This window comes from Hemitrygon akajei, chromosome 11, assembly GCF_048418815.1.
Source record: "Hemitrygon akajei chromosome 11, sHemAka1.3, whole genome shotgun sequence".
Lineage (NCBI taxonomy): Eukaryota > Metazoa > Chordata > Chondrichthyes > Myliobatiformes > Dasyatidae > Hemitrygon > Hemitrygon akajei.
In genome coordinates, this window is record NC_133134.1 from 170,704,786 (window position 1) to 170,724,964 (window position 20,179).

Sequence of the window (20,179 nt, forward strand, 5' to 3'; positions counted from 1 at the left end):
ATCTGATTCTGGTCTCTTTGAAGACTGCAGTTTAAAACCCACCACCACCCCATGGCATCTATAGCATCAGCTGCTGAGTGTCCAACATGCAAATAACCTCCCTAATGTTCCTGCCTCTCCACTGCCCACCCCTGCTCTTTATATTTCTTTGACCCCAGATCATTAATTTATTTCCAGAAATAGCTCACATTCTCAACCTTTCTTTCAGCACTGCACTAACCATTACGGTAGTGTAACGGTTAGTGTGACACTATTACAGCTCAGAGCATCAGAGTTCAGAGTTCAGTACCAGCTTCCACCATTAGCAGTTTGTACATCATCCCTGTGGAATACATAGGTATCCTCCACGTGTGCCAGTTCCTCACACAGAACAAAGCTTACCAGTCATTATAACTTGTCCTGTGATTAGGCTAGGGTCATATCAGTGGGATACAGTGGCACGGTTCAAAGGGCCAGAAGGGCCTAATCTGCGCTCTATCTCCAAATAGATTCACCAGCAAAGGCCCTTGTAATCAAGAGCATGGAGTGACTGTAGAGCAATGAAGCACAAGACCATAAGATATAGTAGCAGAATTAGGCCAACCAAGAATCTACAACCTCCCCCTTAAATATAGATAAAGACTTGGCTTCCCCAGCATCCTGTGGAATCAAATTCCACAGATTCACTACTCTCTGGCAATAAAAAAAAAATCATCTTCATTCAAAAAGAACATCCTTCTATTCTGAAGTTGTCTCCTCTAGTCCTAGACTCTTCCACAGACCCTTCAGCCCAGCCAGCGAATGCTCACCAGTGCCCACCCACTAGTCCCAATTGCCTGCACTTGATCAATACCCCTCTAAGCCTTGCTCCTTTATGCAGCTATCCAAGTGATCAGGTTGATCTAGGGCATACGCTGTTGCTGTTTCAGACATGGCAAAGCCTCACATTCACAGCTTGTTCATTCCTCGCATGCAGGCATCGCTGAAAGGTTTCTAGCTTCCAGCATTCTTTTATCTCTGATGTCCAGCACTGATGTGTTTGGCATCTCACAGTTCCTGCATTGTATGTCTCTCATTCATCTCCCTCTGTTTACTCTCCTGCAGCCCTGACACAATACCTTCATCACTGTTACTGAGACAGCAGCTTCATTATATCTGTTGCCAGAACAATTATCTTCACCCCAGTCCCTTCACTCTACATCCTGTCCCTTTTCATCAACAAAACGCAAATGCTTTCTCACTTATATAAAACCAATAAGCACTACAAGCACTCAGAAAGGCATTCTGCACAAGAAGAAACAGAGTTAACCTCTCAGGTCCAGAAGCCTTTGTCAGAACAATGTTTCTTGCATTTGGTTCCTTTAGTTCAGATTTTCAAAATCTGCATTCCTTCGAATCTTCATTTCCAGTTTACCCATCAACATGAAACATTAAATGTTTCTCTCTCCACAGATGCTGCCTGCCTGACTTGCTGGGTGTTTCCAGCATTTTATTTCAGATTTCTGAACTGCCCTTCTCCCATTGATCTTTATTGTTATCGGAGATTGTCACCGTCTCGCCCTTGTGAAAGAATGTTACCTGCTCATGTCCCTTGTTGTCCAGATCTTGCCATATGCAGACGTGAGCTGCTTCATTTACTGAGATAAGAATGAAGTTTAATATTGTGTAAGTAAATTTTCCACGGAGAGGACGTAGACTCCTTACAGAACAGCACTGGAATTGAACTCAAAACTGTGGAATACTCCAAGGTGCAAAAGTGTTGCGCTAACCACTACACTTCCATAGCACCTAGTACTCAAGTAGCACCAGAGTACTTCAACCTGATGCCCTTTCACCAGGGCTGAGATACCACAAGGTCAGACACTGTCTTGATGCAAGCTCTCTCAACTCCAGACTCACTAGAGTACTTCAACCTGATGCCCTTTCCCTTTCACCAGGGCTAAGGTACCACAAGGTCAAATACTGCTTTGATGCAAGCTCTCTCCTCAACTCCACTCACCAGAGTACTTCAACCTGATGCCTTTCCCTTTCACCAGGGCTGAGATACCACAAGGTCAGTCACTGCTTTGATGCAAGCTCTCTCCTCAACTCCAGACTCACCAGAGTACTTCAACCTGATGCCCTTTCACCAGGGCTGAGATACCACAAGGTCAAACACTGCTTTGATGCAAGCTCTCTCCTCAACTCCACTCACCGGAGTACTCCAACCCGATGCCCTTTCACCAGGGCTGAGATACCACAAGGTCAGACACTGCTTTGATGCAAGCTCTCTCCTCAACTCCAGACTCACCAGAGTACTTCAACCTGATGCCCTTCCCTTTCACCAGGGCTGAGATACCACAAGGTCAGACACTGCTTTGATTCAAGCTCTCTCAACTCCAGACTCACCAGAGTACTTCAACCTGATGCCCTTTCCCTTTCACTAGGGCTAAGGTACCACAAGGTCAAACACTGCTTTGATGCAAGCTTTCTCCTCAACTCCACTCACCAGAGTACTCCAACTTGATGCCCTTTCACCAGGGCTGAGATACCACAAGGTCAAACACTGCTTTGATGCAAGCTCTCTCAACTCCAGACTCACTAGAGTACTTCAACCTGATGCCCTTTCACCAGGGCTGAGATACCACAAGGTCAAACACTGGTTTGATGCAAGCTCTCTCCTCAACTCCACTCACCGGAGTACTCCAACCTGATGCCTTCACCAGGGCTGAGATACCACAAGGTCAGACACTGCTTTGATGCAAGCTCTCTCCTCAACTCCAGACTCACCAGAGTACTTCAACCTGATGCCCTTTCACCAGGGCTGAGATACCACAAGGTCAAACACTGGTTTGATGCAAGCTCTCTCCTCAACTCCACTCACCGGAGTACTCCAACCTGATGCCTTCACCAGGGCTGAGATACCACAAGGTCAGACACTGCTTTGATGCAAGCTCTCTCCTCAACTCCAGACTCACCAGAGTACTTCAACCTGATGCCCTTTCACCAGGGCTGAGATACCACAAGGTCAAACACTGGTTTGATGCAAGCTCTCTCCTCAACTCCACTCACCGGAGTACTCCAACCTGATGCCTTCACCAGGGCTGAGATACCACAAGGTCAGACACTGCTTTGATGCAAGCTCTCTCCTCAACTCCAGACTCACCAGAGTACTTCAACCTGATGCCTTTCCCTTTCACCAGGGCTGAGATACCACAAGGTCAGACACTGCTTTGATGCAAGCTCTCTCAACTCCAAACTCACCAGAGTACTTCAACCTGATGCCCTTTCCCTTTCACCAGGGCTGAGATACCACAAGGTCAAACACTGCCTTGATGCAAGCTCTTCATCAGAGTTTTGAAGGGGAGGGGGGAGATTTCATTGAAATAGAGTGGAAGCGGAGGGAATGCTTCCAATAGTGGGACAGTCCAAGGACCAGTAGGCACAACCTCAGAAGACATCCATTTACACAGAGATCAGGAGGAATTCCTTTAGTCAGAGGATGGCGAATCTGTGGAATTCATTGGCCCAGATGGCTGTGGAGGCCAAATCATTGTATATATTTAAAGCAGGGGTATATTTAAAGTGGAGGGTGATAGGTTCTTGATTAGACAAGGTGTCAAAGGTTACAGAGAGAAAGCAGGAGAATGGGGTTGAGTGGGAAAATAAATCAGCCATGATAGAATGAATCAATGGGCTGAATGGCTTAATTTAACTCTTTGGTCTATGTTTGGAAAAGGCTGTGATGTGGTGCAGGTGAAACCACTTTGGGCACTGGTAAGTGGGCGGGTTGGTGTCATGCTATTTTGTTTACTTGGATTATTAGGCCTTTGACAAGGTCTCGTGCATGAAGCTGATAAAACAAAATAGAAGCCCTTGGTATTACAGGAAAGATACTAGAACAGTAAGAAGATTGGCTAACTGGTATGAAGCAAAGAGGGAGCCATTTCTGATTAGCTGCTGGTGACTAGTGGTGTTCCACAGGGATCAGTGTTGGGACCAATTCTTTCCACATTGTATCTCACTGATTTCTTGCCTGTGCAAGAAAGTAACATTTCAACATCAACATTGCAGTGGCACACCAGGAAAAGTATGCACCAGACTCTGACACAAGGTTAGACAGAAAGTGAAACTCCCTCCACACACTCCCAGAGTTAGACACCGAGTGAAACTCCCTCTACACTGTCCTGTTACATGCTACCAGAGATGGACACAGAGTCTGATCACACCACTCTCGAGAACAGATAGCAGAGGTTAGGGTTCAGAAGTAAATTCAGACCTGCTTCTGTGTCATTTCAGAGACCTACATCTATGGGCAAAATTGCAATATCTACAGTGTCTGGAAACCAGCTATCTCTGAACTTCTGGTTCCTCATAACCCTTTCAAAGTCAAGTTTATTGTCATCCGTAGAAGTACATCATTGCACAGGTGCAGTGTAACTTACCTGAAGCATTACATATGGTTGTAACGGATACATTGGTCATAATTTTTCAAAAATCACTTGAGTCTGGCGTGGGCTGAGGACCAGAAAATTGCAAATGTCACTGCACTCTTTAAGAAGAGAAGACGAGGAAATTATAGGCCAGTCTCTGTGGTTGGGAAAGTGTTGGAGTCCATCTTTAAGGAAGAAGTTTTGCGGTACTTGGAGATTAATGATAAAAATAAGTCAAAGTCAGCACAGTTTCTGTAAAGGGAAATCTTGCCTGGCAAAGCTGCTGAAATTCTTCAAGGAAGTGACAAACAGGGTGGACAAAGGAGAAGCAGTGGATGTTCAGAAGGCACTTGATAATGTGCCTCACATGAGGCTGCTTAACAAGATAAAATCCTACAGTGTTACAGAAAATATACTGGCATGGATAGAGTAATGGCTGACAGGAAGAAAGCAGCAAGTGGGAATAAAGGGGTCCTTTTCTGGTTTGCTGCCAGTGACTAGTAGTGTTCCTCAGGGGTCAGTATTGGAACCGTTACTTTTCACATTGCTTGTCAATGACTTAGATAGTGGAATTGAAAGTTTTGTGGCAAAGTTTGCAGATATGAACTTAGGTGGAGGGGTAGGTAGTGCTGAGGAACTGATGGCCCGAAACGTCGACAGTGCTTCTGCCTATAGATGCTGTCTGGTCTGCTGCATTCCACCAGCATTTTGTGTGTGTTGCTTCAGTTTCCAGCGTCTGCAGATTTCCTCGTGAGTGCTGAGGAACTGATGGGATTGCAGCAGGATTTAGACAAATTCGAAGAATGGACAAAAAAGTGGCATGTGGAATACAAGGTTGGGAAATATATGATGAAAGGAACAACAGTGCAGACTATTTTCTAAATGTGGAGAAAATTCAAACATCAGAGGTACAAAATGACTTGGGAGTCCTCGTGCAAGACTCCCAGGTTAATTCACAGGTTGAGTCCGTGGTAAAGAAGGCAAATACAATCTTGGCCTTTACTTCAAGAATAGAATATAAAAACAAAGACATAATGCTGAAGATTTATAAGATACTAGTCAGCCCACATTAGAGCATTGTCAAGTTTTGAGCCCCTTATCTTAGAAAGGATGCATTTGTCATTGGAGAGTTCAGAGGAGGTTCACGAGGATTATTCTGGGAATAAAGGGGTTAACATGAGGAGCATTTGGCAGCTTTGGGCCTGTACTCATTGGAATTTAGAAGAATGGGGAGGGGTCTCACTGAAACTTACTGAGTGTTGAAATGACGAGATAGAGGACCAGATGTGGAGAGGATGTTTCAGAACTAGAGGGCACAGCCTCAAAATTGAAGGGCGACCTTTTACAAGTAAGGAGGAATCTTTTTAACCAGAGTGCTCTGCCACAGACTGCAGTGGAGGCCAAGTCTGTGGATATATTCAAAGCGGAAGTTGATACATTCCTGATTGATTTGGGACATCAAGGAATATGGTGAGAGGGAAAGTGGATAGGGTTTAATGGGATCTGGGATCAGCCATGAGAAATGGCAGAGTAGACTCGATGGGCTGAACAGCCTAATTCTGCTCCTATGTCTTATGGTCTTATAAGGAGCATTCACAAGAAAAACAACCTGTACACAATGTTTACAACATAGAACAAAGATTCATTTTAGTGAGAAGCAATCTGTGAGAAGATGGCATGGCCAGTATGGCGGGGATCTTTGATCTTGCCATCTTTCTGAGCCCCTCAGTAATATTCACTTATTTCAGTCCTTTTAGTTTGGAGACTACATTTACCAAACTGTAACCCGATAACAATTATGATTGTATCAGGCTTAGCATCATGAGTATCAAATCCATCTTTGCTTTTCTGACCTATAATGCTACTGTTACAATTTGTACACCTGTGTCTTGTCACCATTTTCCCTCCAGTTCCATATTTTTCAGAGGTTAGTGGTCGTTACTTTCCTACTATAACCACACATTACCCAAGACCGTAAAACTTGGGAGCAGAATTAGACCATAGGTGCATCAAGTCTGCTCCACATGCCATTTTGCTCCCCAGGGGCCCATGAGGAACAACATTTAATCTGATAGTTCCTCCTTACCCCTTTATTATCATGTGGCTGCTCCCCTCATATGCAGCAAAAAGATGTTTCCCGTATTCTGAGATGTACGTGATTATGGGCTGTATTTACATTGAGTTCCTCCAGTTTGTTTTCTTTCTTGTAGTGGATTGGCAGTGGGTGAACTATTCATTTTTGTGTGTAGGTGGGGTTGGGTTTTGATACTACTGTCGCTGTTCTTTTCTGCGAGTGAGGGCATCAGGGATTGTGATATGTAGGGGTCAGTGATTGTCTTTGTGGCTGTTCTTGCTGTGGGGGTCTGAGAGTTTTGTTTCTTTTCATGCTGGTTGGAGGATGGGAGTTGATGTCCAACACCCATGGTATTTCTGAATTTAATGGCTATCTGAAGTGGACATATACCAATGTTTATTGATACTTTGACTATGCATACTTTGACAAAGAAATTAACTTTTTTGGCTGTGGTGCTCCAAAAGGTTTGCATGCCTCAATGACCCAGAGAGCCATGCTGGCTGGAATCAGGGCTTTATGCTTTGGCTCTTGGTAGGGTCACTCATGCCAAACAGGTCAAAGGGTAAGGGCCAGACTACGAGTCCCCCAGGTTTGGGGATTCAGCTCAGGGTTAAAAACCCTGACTGGTAAAAACAAAATTGTTACAGAAACAGCAATGAAGAATCCTTCTACATCTGAGTGGCCAAGGAGACATGTGGAGGACCTTTGCTGCTGCTCTAAACCCTAGCAGGTATAACAAGCAGAAACTAATGACTCCATAAATGCTAGGGTTTCACTACCAGTAATCTGTAGAGATTTCTACAGATGTACTGCGGAGAGAATTCTGACTGGCAGCATCAACGTTTGGTATGGAAGTGTCAATGCACAGAATTGGAAAAAGCTGCAGAGGATTGTGAACTCAGCCAGCATCATGGATACTAGCCTCACCAGCATGAAGGACATCTTCAAAATATTGCCTCAAGGCAGCATCCATCATTAAGGACCCTCACTATCCTGCACGTGCCACCTTATTACTACCAGGAAGGAGGTAACAAGCCTGAAGACCCAAATTCAGTATTTTGAAGAACAGCTTCTTCCCCTTCACCAGATTTCTGAAATGGTCCATGAACCCACACTACCTATTTTGCTCCTTATTAGTGTAATTTGTAACTTATGTATTACACTATACTGCTGCCACAAAACAGATTTCACAACGTAGACCGGATTCTGACCATACACACAGAGCACTTGAAGGTGGAGTCTGAGGCCCTCTCACACTGATTGCACTGGCTAATGGGCACAGCTGTGATCAGAACCATCAAAAGCAGATGTATCTGAGCAAACATGAAACTACAGCTACAAAGAATGGAAATATTTTGACCTACAGTCACTGCAAAACAAAGCAACAGCAGCAATCAGGAATGATCACTGACTCATAGCCGACAAAAATAATTGGCCTTTGAAAGCATCCCCACTGGATGGAGATCAGTTCTGGTGCTGCTGATGAAAAAAGATCTTCTCCCAAACAAAAGAAAATCTGCAGATGCTGGAAATCCAAGCAACACACACAAAATGCTGGAGGAACTCGGCATCTATGGAAAGCAGTAGTCGACATTTTGGTTTGAGACCCTTCATCAGGCTGGAAAAAAGATGTGTCAGTCTAAGAAAGTGGGGGGAGGGAAGGAAGAACCACAAGGTAATAGGTGAAACCGTGAGGGAGGAAGGGGTGAAGTAAAGAGCTAGGAAGTTGATTAGTGGAAGATACTAGGCCTTTGACAAGGTTCCACACAGAAGGTTCAATCGTTAGGTATTAATATTGAAGTAGTAAAATGGATTCAACAGTGGCTGGATGGGAGATGCCAGAGAGTAGTGGTGGATAACTGTTTGTCAGGTTGGAGGCCAGTGACTAGAGGTGTGCCTCAGGGATCTATATTGGGTCCAATGTTGTTTGTCATATACATTAATGATCTGGATGATGGGGTGGTAAATTGGATTAGTAAGTATGCAGATGATACTAAGGTAGGTGGCGTTGTGGATAATGAAGTAGGTTTTCAAAGCTTGCAGAGAGACTTAGGCCAGTTAGAAGAGTGGGCTGAACGATGGCAGATGGAGTTTAATGCTGATAAGTGTGAGGTGCTACATTTTGGTAGGAATAATCCAAATAGGACATACATGGTAAATGGTAGGGCATTGAACAATGCAGTAGAACAGAGTGATCTAGGAATAATGGTGCATAGTTCCCTGAAGGTGGAATCTCATGTGGAGAGGGTGGTGAAGAAAGCTTTTGGTATGCTGGCCTTTATAAATCAGAGCATTGAGTATAGGAGTTGGGATGTAATGTTAAAATTGTATATGGCATTGGTAAGTCCGAATTTTGAGTATTGTGTACAGTTCTGGTCACCGAATTATAGGAAAGATATCAACAAAATAGAGAGTGTACAGAGAAGATTTACTAGAACGTTACCAGGGTTTCAGCACCTAAGTTACAGGGAAAGGCTGAACAAGTTAGGTCTTTATTCTTTGGAGCATAGAAGGTTGAGGGGGGACTTGATAGAGGTATTTAAAATAATGAGGGGGATAGATCAAGTTGACGTGGATAGGCTTTTTCCATTGAGAGAAGGGCAGATTCAAACAAGAGGACATGATTTGAGAGTTAGGGGGCAAAAGTTTAAGGGTAACACGAGGGGGAATTTCTTTACTCAGAGAGTGGTAGCTGTGTGGAATGAGCTTCCAGTAGAAGTGGTAGAGGCAGGTTCAGTATTGTCATTTAAAGTAAAATTGGATAGGTATATGGACAGGAAAGGAATGGAGGGTTATGGGCTGAGTGCGGGCCAGTGGGACTAGGTGAGTGTAAGCATCGGCATGGACTAGAAGGGCCGAGATGGCCTGTTTCTGTGCTGTAATTGTTATATGGTTATATATGGAGAAGGGCGAATCTAATATGAGATGACAGAAGGTCATGGAAGGCAAGGGGGAGAGGCAGCAGTGGGAGGTGATAGGTAGGTAAGAGGGAAATGGGAATGGGGGATGGTAGAGGGTGGGGGAGGTAATAGGCAAGTAAGGAGACAAGGCAAGAGGGAAATAGTGATGGAGAGGGTGGGGGAGGTGATAGGCAGGTCAGGAGATATGGTGAGGTGAAATGGGACTGGGGCATGGTGAAGGAGAGGGTGGGGGGAGGTGATAGGCAGGTTAGTCACATAAGATGATAGGTGCCTTTTATGAACATGAACAGGAGAAGGAACAGCTTTTGCTCAAATGAGGCTAGCTCCAACAATTGTAACATTATGTAATTTTTGGAAGAACCTTGTGAGAAATTAAATAATTAAAGAACAGAAGCTCAATTTTAACAATAAGCATAGGAGACTTTTCTGTTAAATGTAGGGATAATGCCTCAAATAGCTGTGGTCCTTCTGGGGAAGGTGATTCCACAGCGTTGAGGTGAGGGAGACCCAGCGTTTAGACTGTGATGATGACAGAGCAGCAATCCATTTGCAGATCAAGATCTGTCCCAGACACCTGCGACCTTCTTCCTTCTTGAGACAGAAGTTACAAACTGCCCAGCTGAGGAAGTGCAGGGCACCTTGCAGATGGTTCACTCTGCAGTCCCTGTGCACAAAGAATGAAGATTCAGGGTGGTAGATCAAATGGGTTACTGATTTTTTTTGCTGATTTGTACCAAGTGGTGTCAGGCTTTTAGAATTGCTGGCATGCCCCAATCCAGGCAAGTATTCTATCACGTGCCTTGGAGATGGTGGCAGAGGCAAGTCTCTCAAGCACAGGCAAATGGGACTAGCATCGATCAGCCTGGACAAATTGGGTTGAAGGACCTGTTTCCATGATGAATAACTCAGACTTAAGGTGAAACAGCTTGGGGCAAAGAAGGACGATTGAGATCAGAATAAAGGTCTGGATAAAGAGGACGCACAGGGGATGTTTCCAGTAGTGGGAGAGTCTGGGATCCGAGAGCACAGCCTCAGAATAGAAGGATCAGAAACAGGTTTAATATCACTGGCATGTTGTAAAATATGTACCTTTTTAGAAGAGATGAGGATGAATTTTCTTTAAGCAGAGGGTGGTGAAACAGGATTTTCTTTAACCAGACGATGGTGAATCAATGGAAATCATTGCCACAGGCAACTGTGGAGGCCACAACATTCAGTATGTTTAAAGCAGAGATCGATTAGTCAGGGGATCAAAGGTGAATGGATTTGACAAATAATAAATCAGCCATGATTGAATGGCGAAGCCAACTCAATGAGCCTAATGGCTTATGGTCATATGACACCATTCCCCACTTGCCGAGGAGTGGAGGGATTGACACTGTCAGTGCTGGGACAGATGTGGAATGGCACTACCATACAGTCCAGTCTCTCAGGAATTGTTTTTATTAAAACAAGGTCAACGGCACAGACAGCACCCACCAGTTTAACCCATCGCCTTAACTCATGGTCCACCTGGACGCAGGGTAGGAAGGGCACTCAGGAGTCCAGAGAGGCCATGGGGATTGTACCACTGAGGTCCTTTCACCAATGTGGTTAGACTATCTTTGGCAAGAGGCAGATGCACTGACAGGCACTCAGAAACTGTTTAAAATTGCAATAAATGAAGTTGCAACAAGTTTTAAAATAATTACAATTTAAATACAGTCAATGAATATAATGAAAGTAAAATCAGCAAGTCCTTCTGTCGCAATTCTGCAAGCCGGAGATCTGAGGGACAAGGTTACTGCTCAGAGGGTGCTGAACACAGGAAATCCCCCTTACGTTATGGGAAGGTGTTCTGAGAAAACTGTTCAAACGGTGATTTTCCACATCATCTGCATTGAAAAAATAAAATTGATCTTTTTTTATTTTACACAAATTCTGAGAGAGAATATCTCATAATACAGTTTTTTTTAAAGTAGTATACCATTTGTGAATTCTGTAAGGGTGAGTTTGTTATGTGAACTGCCGTAACATGGGAGTTTCTTGCATATGGAAGATTCGTGTCTTTTTAAATCTCTGATCTTAAGGCTATGCCCTCTTGTTTTGCCACATAACAAGTGACTTCCATTCATTGAAACTGAGACATTCTTCTCCAAACTCCTGGGAACCCCAGATCTGTGTCCATCCGAAATCTGCTCCGTAAGGCTCCGAACTCCTTGCAGAAGCCACCTGCAAACAGAACAATCCACTCACCGGTCACACCTCTGCCAGACTCTCCGTCCTCACAGAGGGCTGCACAGCAGAGCAGCTAGTAGAGATGAAACGCAGGTTTGATCCAGACTCTGGTGCTGTCTGTGTAGAGTTTGCACATTTCTGGGGACTGAGTCTAGATACTCTGATTTCCATCCATTTCCCAAATATATGCTTTGGTAAGTTAAATGTCCACTGGTGTATGGACATGTGGCGAGGGGTGGGGGCAAAGACAGGAATGCAGGGAGAATAAAATATGCATTTAATGTTAGGATAGTGTAAGTGAGTAACTAAAGAGTCTGTTTCCATGCCACACATCTCCATGACTCCATAGGATTCATCCAGCTTCGAATGCACAGAATGGAGAAGAGAAGGAAATAGCAGAGGACTAACAAAAGAAATGTAATTCAGGGATCTGTTGATTGAGTAAGCTGTAGGCTGTGAGGTCTTGCACAGAGCAGGAACTGGCTTCCTAAGATGAAAATAATTTCAAAGCAAGTCTGAAGCAAAGGAGCAAGTGGAGAAATTAGAGGTCACAGAAGAATTAATGGAAGCCTTGAAGATTAGGTGGTGGGGAAAGATTTGGATACAAAGCGCTCTAGAAAATAGAAATTGGCAGGAAGGTTGCTACCAGAGTGCACAGATTCATAGTAAAAGCAAGCTGCTGTAATCTGGAACACACTGCCCAAAAGAGAAGTGAAAGCAGACTGAACAGGAACTGGAGGAATCAGTGACAGAACAAACACATTCCAGCTCCTGGAGAAAGAGCAGTGATGTGAATTAAAGCAGAAAGCACACTCAAAGATCTATCACTGTCAGAAACTGTGCTACAGGCTTGAAAGACAAGTGTAACCATCACCTGAAAACAATGATAGAGCCTTTTAAATTTGTTCCACAATACTATTTATTGAAAATATTCACCCGCACACACCCGTGCAGTTTTCACACAGCACTGAATCCTCTAGGTTTAAAGAGAACTTTAAGTGACAAGAGTTTGATAAGACCAGTTTGAAGACAAATCCTGACAGCTCACAAAATAATTGGCGCTGTGGCTATGGGAATATCAGCACGCTTTCATTCTAAAACTAAAACTGTTTACAGTGCACATTCCCAAAATTGAAACGTCAATCTCAATAGACCGTAAGGTTTTCAGCAGCCAGAGAGCCAAGTTTTCTGCCTGTGAGAATCCCACTCCATCTCTAATTCTTTCTCACTCACTTTCCTTCTCATTACGTAACTGGAAGTGAAGAAGAAAAAGTCCAAATAATTAAAGTATGCACTTGTCACCATATAATACCTTCAGATTCATTTTCTTGCAGGCATTCCCAGGAATATAAACACAAGAGAATTTATGGAAAACCACACACACAGACTGACCCGCACACCCAACCAACACGCAAAAGACAGACTGCAAAAAAAATAAAGCCAAGAATATGAGCTGCAAAGAGTCTTTGAAAATGAGTCTGTAGGTTGTGGAGTCAGTTCAGAGTTGCGGAGAGTGAAGTTATTCCCTCTGGTTCAGGAGCCTGATGGTTGTAGGATAAACCTGGTTGTGTGGGACCTGAGGCTCTTGTACCTCATGGCCGATGGTGGTAGTGAGAAGAGAGCAAGGCCTACAGGTATTTGTCCTACAGTATCAGGACAATCTTGAAAGATTTACAACTGATGAAGTTGGTTTTGAAGTTGTAGTTACTGTTGTATTAAAAGAGACATAACATCTGCTTTATAAACCACCTGAGCACTGACTCAGTCAGTGGGCTGGTTGGTTGAGCTTTAATGTATTTTGACTGGGTCCTTGGACTACAGATCTAAACAAAAACATCTGGTTTTCCAGTCACTCGCAGTACATGACAATCACTATCTGCTCAAAAACATAGAACCTGCAGATGCTGGAAATCCACAGCAACACACACAAAACTGCTGGAGATATTCAGCAAGTCAGACAGCATCTATGGAGAGGAATAAACAAACCAAGACCTTTCACCAGAATGGAAAGGAAGAAAGCTTGTAATCTTTCTCCTGGCCCCATCATCGTATTCAGGCTTCTGCCTCCTTCCTTTCTAGCCCTGATGTAGGGTCTCAGCCAGAAGTGTCAACTGTTTACTCCAAGCTTCCCTTAGATGCTGCCTGACCTCCTCCAACATTTTCTGTGTTGCTCCTTAGATGAGATAGTTAGCAAAAAGTACAGATAATAAAAATAAACAAATTGTTAGGGTGGAATAAAGATTAGCCTGCAGAAGCTCTGGCATTGGGTGGTATCTTCTCAGCACCTAAGAGCAAACTGATTTCATCACCAGTCTACTCATCCAAGGCTCTTCAGGACAGTGGGTGCAATCAGAATGCAAATAAACACATTCTGAGTGGTGGCACAGAGCAGAGGTCCCTAACCTTTTCATACCATTAACTGAGGGGTCTGTGGACCCCAGGTTAGGAACCTGTTTTGGAGGATGATTCCAACACTGGGGGCATCAAGGGCCAGAGGGCAGACTCAGAATCGAGGAAAGTCCCTTTAGAACAGAGATGAGGTAGAATTTCTTCAGCCAGATGGCGGTGAATTTGCGGAATTCACTTCTACGTTCTCCCGTAGTGATCAAGTCAATGGGTATATTTAAAGTATAGACTGTGTCAAAGGTTACGAGAGAAGACAGGAAAATAGGGTTGAGAGGGAAAATAAATCAGCCATAATGGAATGACAGAGCAGAATCAATGGGCCGAATGATTCTGCTCTGTCTAAAATACCATTAACTCATTCATCTAATCCCATGAACCTTCTCTGCCCAATATAAAGATCCAAAATGACCGATTCAGTGGCAAAAACACTGCACGGCACCGGGGGATTGGTCTGAAGTGCTCACACTTACTCACTGGGTGGATATGGCTCAGAGTGGGCGATCAGCTCTGTGGGAGCTCATACAAGTACCTGAATGATGGGCCCTGAAGCACCAAACAGAAACATCTGGTTTCATCAGGATATGAATTTGCTGAAAGTCTTCCCAGCCCGACCCATAGATGCTGAAGTTAGCAATACGCAGAGATCGATTAGCTCCCTGAGAGATTGAATCAATCAAGAGTTCTCATTACACAATGAGCATATCCCACTTATACTGTTACAAACACATATTCCAAACATTTTCCCAGAACATTAGACAGCAAAACAAGCCGGAAACTAGGGCAACCAGTAGTCAGCAGCCTTAGAACAGATTTCCCCCGCCTCCATCAAAATGAGTAACATTGTCACACTCTGAGACAAACAGGAGGGTGAAGCAGGTGATAGCTGCAGCCCACAGTGAAAAGGTGCATTAGAAAGGAGAGAATCTAAACTAGTTATACTAGCAGGCAATAACTAATATATTAATAAACTATCAGTGTCACATTCCAGTCACTGCAACAAGCTGACATCGCTGCAACATGCTTAGAATGAAATCCAACAGTCGAGAGTGAAATCTTGCAAATGCTGAAAATCTGAAATTAAAAGAACAAACTGCTGGAAATTCTCAGCAGGTCAGGCAGACAGACACGGGGTTAACATTTCTCAGGTCAGGCAGTGAGAAATGGGGTTAATATTCCTCAGGTCGGGCAGAGATATGGGGTTAACATTTCTCAAGTCGGACAATGAAAAACAGGGTTAACATTTCTCAGCAGGTCGGGCGGTGAGAAATCTGGTTAACATTTCTCAAGTCAACAGCCTTCAACCAGGACCCCCTCACGTTCCAATGCAAAGGCATCAACTGTCCACCATTTCTCTCTCTACAGATGCTGCCTGATTTACTGAGTTTTCCAGCACTTTCTGTGCTGTGAACAATATTTGAATTCCGTCAAACATTCAATGAACATTCATTAATAGCACCAGTTAATGAAGGAACAAATTTGATTTAAAATTGGTGGCTAGAACTTAGGGGGAGTGAGAGTTTGCTGGACATTATGTGACTACACACCAACAGTGCATCACTCTCTCACTACCTACCTCCCTTCCCCTTATCCCACCCATATTCTCACCCCTTTCTTCCCACCCTACAGGCCCTGAATTACCTTCCCCCTGCCCCCTTCATCCTGCTCCTCTCAGCCAAGAGCGCCATGGTCAGGCTCATGGGAGAAGCAAGCTGTGCTGCTGAAGGGATATACTGCACACATGCAGATGGACTTCTGGAGTGAGTGTGCACTCCAGATGGGAATGATCTCCCAGGACTGATGAATCTTCCCCCTCTCCCCCAACCATGATACTCACACAGTGGCATGGTAGATAACAGCCCAGGGTTCTGTGGTTGATCCCTACAGAGATGGGTACACCACAAGGCATAGGAGCAGAATTAGGCCATTCAGAACATTGGATCTGCTCCACCATTCCATTATGGCTGATTTATTATCCCTTTCAGCTCCATTCACCTACCCTCTTGCCATACCTTTTGATGCCCTGACTGATCAGGAAACTATCAACTTCTGCCTTAAATTTACACACGGACCTGGCCTCCACTGCAGTCTGTGGCAGAGCATTCCACAGATTCAGTACTCACTGCCTTAAAAAATTCTTTACCTCCGTTCTAAAAGGTTGCCCCTCAATTCTGAAGCTGTGCCCGCTAGTTCTGGATAACCTCACCATAAGAAATATCCACATCCACTCTATCTAGTCCTTTCAACATACAGTAGGTTTCAATAAGAGCCCCTACATTCTTCTAAATTCCAGTGAGAACAGGCCCAGAGCTGCCAAACACTCCTCATATTAATCCTTTCATTCCTGGAATCATCCTTGTGAACTCTCCCCGATGACAACACATTCTTTCTGAGATATGGGGCCCAACATTGTTGACAATACTCCAAGTGGGGCCTGAATAGTGTCTTATAAAGGCTCAGCATTATCTCTTTGCTTTTACATTCTATTCCCCGTGAAATAAATGCCAACATTGTATTTACCTTCTATACCAGACTCAACCTGTAAATTAACCTTCTGGGATTGTTGCACGGGGAGTCCTAAGTCCCCCTGCACCTCTTATGTTTGAACCTTCTCCCCATTTAGATAATAGTCCGCACTATTGTTCCTTTGACCAAAATGTATTAACGTATATTTCCACTGTATTCCATCTGCCACTTTTTTGCCCATTCCTCCAATTTGTCTAAATCCTGCTGCAATCACATTGCTTCAACACTGCCTACCAGTCCACCTATCTTCATATCATCCACAAACTTTGCCACAAAACCATTAATTCCATTACCTAAATCATTAACAATGTGAGAAGTAGTGATCCTAATACTGACCTCCGGGGAACACCACTAGTCGCTGGCAGCCAACCAGAAAAAGCCCCTTTTACTCCAACTAATTGCTTCCTGCCTGTCAGCCATTCTGCTATCCATGCCAGTATCTTTCCTATAACACCATAGGGTTTTATCTTGTTAAGCAGCCTCACGAGTGACACCTTATCAAATGCTCCTGAAAATCCAAGTAAATGACATCCACTGCTTCTCCTTTGTCCACCCTGCTTGTTACTTTCTCGAAGGACTCTAACAGATTTGTCAGGCAAGATTTCCCTTTACAGAAACCACGCTTTGACTTATTTTTGATCCTCATCTCTGTTCTAAATAGATATCCCCCTATTCTGAGGCTGTGCCCTCTGGTCCTAGACTCGCCCACTATAGGAAACATCCTCTTCTTGCCAACTCTATCTAACCTTTCAATGTTCACAAGAAATTCTGCAGATGCAACACACACACAAAATGCTGGAGGAACTCAGCAGGCTCGTCATTATCTATGGAAATGAACAAACAGTCGACTTTTCAGAATTGAAAGAAAGGGGGTAGATGCCAGAAGGGGAAGAAGGGTAGCTAGAAGCTGAAAAGGGCTGGAGAGGATAGTGGACCATAGGAGAAAGGATTTCAAAGAGATCCCTCTCATTCTTTTAAACTCCAGCCAGTACAGGCCCCGAGCCATAAAATGCTACTCATACGTTAACCCTTTCATTCCTGAGCTTATTCTCGTGGATCTCCTTTGGACACTCCCCAATGCCAGCACATCTTTTCCGAGATAAGGGGCCCAAAACTGCTCACAATACTTCGTGCAGTCTCACCAATGCCTTATTAGCATTACACCCTTACTTTTATGTTCTAGTCCGCTCGAAATCAATGCTACCATTGCATTTGTCCTTCTCACCACTGACTCAACCCGCTAATTAACCTCCAGGGAATCCTGTAGGACTGTCAGTGCGTTCCCCCCGGGATCGTGAACTACGGTCCATGGAGGCCTAGCCCCCAAGTCAGGCAGTCGGTTCCCCCCGGGTTCTGGTGAATGATCCCTCGGGTCCAGTACTCACGTAAGCGTAGTAACTGAGGGGCCAGCCGCTGGGTTCGCTCCCCAGAGATGGCTAGGTTCCCCCAGGGTCGAGTTGGTGCTCCAGCACCCCCACCCCCCATTCTCACACACAGACAGACGTGGGCTGGCTTTCACCTACCCCCGGGCCCGGTACTCACACATAGGCGTGGTAGATAAAGGCCCAGCCCCGCGGTCGCTCCAACACGTTGTACATGAAGTTCTGCAGCTTCCGATACGCCGCCTTCCTCCTGGGCCGCTTGGCGCCGCCGGAACGCTGTTTGCCCAGGACCCCGCCGCCCTCGGCACCCGCGATCAGCAGCGCCCCGTCCCGGGTGCAGGAGGGGTCGGGGCCAGGGCCGCCCGCCGGACCATCGGCCGCGCCGTCGATGCCCACGAACCCCACCCGCAGCTTCTTGTCGCCCGGCCCGGGCTCGGCCTCGGCGCCCCGCTGGCCTCGCTGCACCATGCTGGGCGCTCAGCGACCTGCCCATGCCCCTGGGATCATGCCGTGCGGTCGCCCATGGGTGCGGTGGGGGGGGAGGCTCGCGCTCCTCCTCGCGCCCCCCGCCGCCCGCCGCCCAGTCCCGGGCTGCAGACAATGGAGCGGGCGCCGGCCGGACGCGCGCACATCCTCCGGCTCCCGGCTGCCGGCTGCCGACTGCGCATGCGTGGCCACGGCCGGAGCTCCGCCCACCCCGCTCGCGGCCGCTCGGTCCACCTGCTCCTATCCGCACACCGCTCACCCCTCCCTTCGCAATCTCAGCAGGCCAGGCAGCATCTATGGAAAAGAGTATAGTCGATGTTTCGGGCCGAGAAAAACTGACTCCTCATCAAGGGTTTCATCCATAGGTGCTGCCTGTCCTGCAGCATTTTGTGTGTGTTACCTACCCCTTCTGCCTGCCACCCTCTCGTGCTCAATTGACCCATCCAAACACTTCTACTCTCTGCCCATCACACTGTGCCTACCCTTCCTGCCCACCAATCCTCCCCACTTCCCTCCCCCTCTATAAAGCATGACCACACGGCCCATCCAACAGTTCCCCATTATCCATTGCACAAGTCATTCATTTACAGAACTCTAGCCTGACCTGGTTGGTCTAAAATCCAGGGAAAAGTCAGGAAGTTTTTATTGAAGGCTTTATAACAGGGACTCAAACATCAAGACAATCAGTTGACATTAAGTATATGTTCAGGAGAGAATCGCAGAGTGATGAATCCAGGCACCTGGAGGACAGACCGCAGGAGAATGGAGATCTGGATTTCACCCTTCACCCAATTTACTGCAACCAGCTAACCCACGTCTAGGATGCAGGAGGAAACAGGGTGCCCAGGGGAAAGCCAAGCAGTCACAGGGAGAAATTCCAAACAGCGGCTGAAGACGGGATCGAGCCTGGGTCCCTGGAACTGAGTAGTGGCTCTGCCAGCTGTGTTAGCGATCTCGATAAAGATGGCGGTCACTCCGTCAGCACGGAGGAAGAAAATGTCATTGGAACAAAGAAGTCTGAAGTTTATAGAGGTTTATAAAACCACAAGGAGCACCAATAAGGCGATTGGCCACAGAGTTGTTTTCCAGGACAGGAGAGTCTTAAACTTACTGCACTGGGGAGGGCAGGACAGCTCAAAACTGCCCAGTGCATCACCAGCACCAGCATGCCATCCATCAGGGACATATACACAGAAAGGTGCTGGAAAAGGGCCAGTACCATCATGAAGGATCCCACCCAGCCCACTCATGGACTGTTTGTCTCACTCCCATCAGGGAGGAGGCTACGTAGCATCCACGCCAGGACCACCAGTCTCAAAAACAGTTCCTTTCCCCAAGCAGTAAGGCTGATCAACACCTCCCCCCCACTAACCCACCCCTCCACACCCCCATCCACCACTACTTTATAATTTCCTGTCAGAGTCACCTTATGTACAGTCACTCCTGTGCCCTGAGTCACTTTGTGGAACTACATGTAAGACTATAGAAGTAGAAGTAGGCCATTCTGCCCTTCAAGTCTGTTCTGCCATTCTATCACGGGCTGATCCAATTCTTCCAGTCATCACCACTCCCTTGCCTTCAGCCCATACCCTTTGATGCACTGGCTAATCAAGAACTAATCAAGAGATAGATATCTCTGCCTTAAATGCACCCAATGACTTACCCTCCACAGCCACTCATGGCAACAAATTCCACAGATTTACCACCCTCGTACTGAAGTAATTTCTCCAAATCAATGTTCTAAATGGAAGTCCTTCAAACCTGAAGTTGTGCCCTCTT

The 20,179-nt window shown here is 45.6% G+C and overlaps 1 protein-coding gene across 6 annotated transcripts in view; it reads right to left on the reverse strand.

The window, feature by feature from the left end:
• Positions 1-18,562, reverse strand: part of LOC140736280 (potassium voltage-gated channel subfamily KQT member 2-like) — a 136,807-nt gene extending 118,245 nt beyond the window's left edge. For all 6 annotated transcript variants that reach the window (XM_073062237.1, XM_073062239.1, XM_073062236.1 and 3 more), the window contains exon 1: positions 18,075-18,562. In XM_073062237.1, the coding sequence (XP_072918338.1) occupies positions 18,075-18,382 (308 nt within the window). In that variant the 5' untranslated portion in view covers positions 18,383-18,562. The remainder of the gene's footprint in view (positions 1-18,074) is intronic.
• Between the last annotated feature and the right edge of the window lie 1,617 nt (positions 18,563-20,179).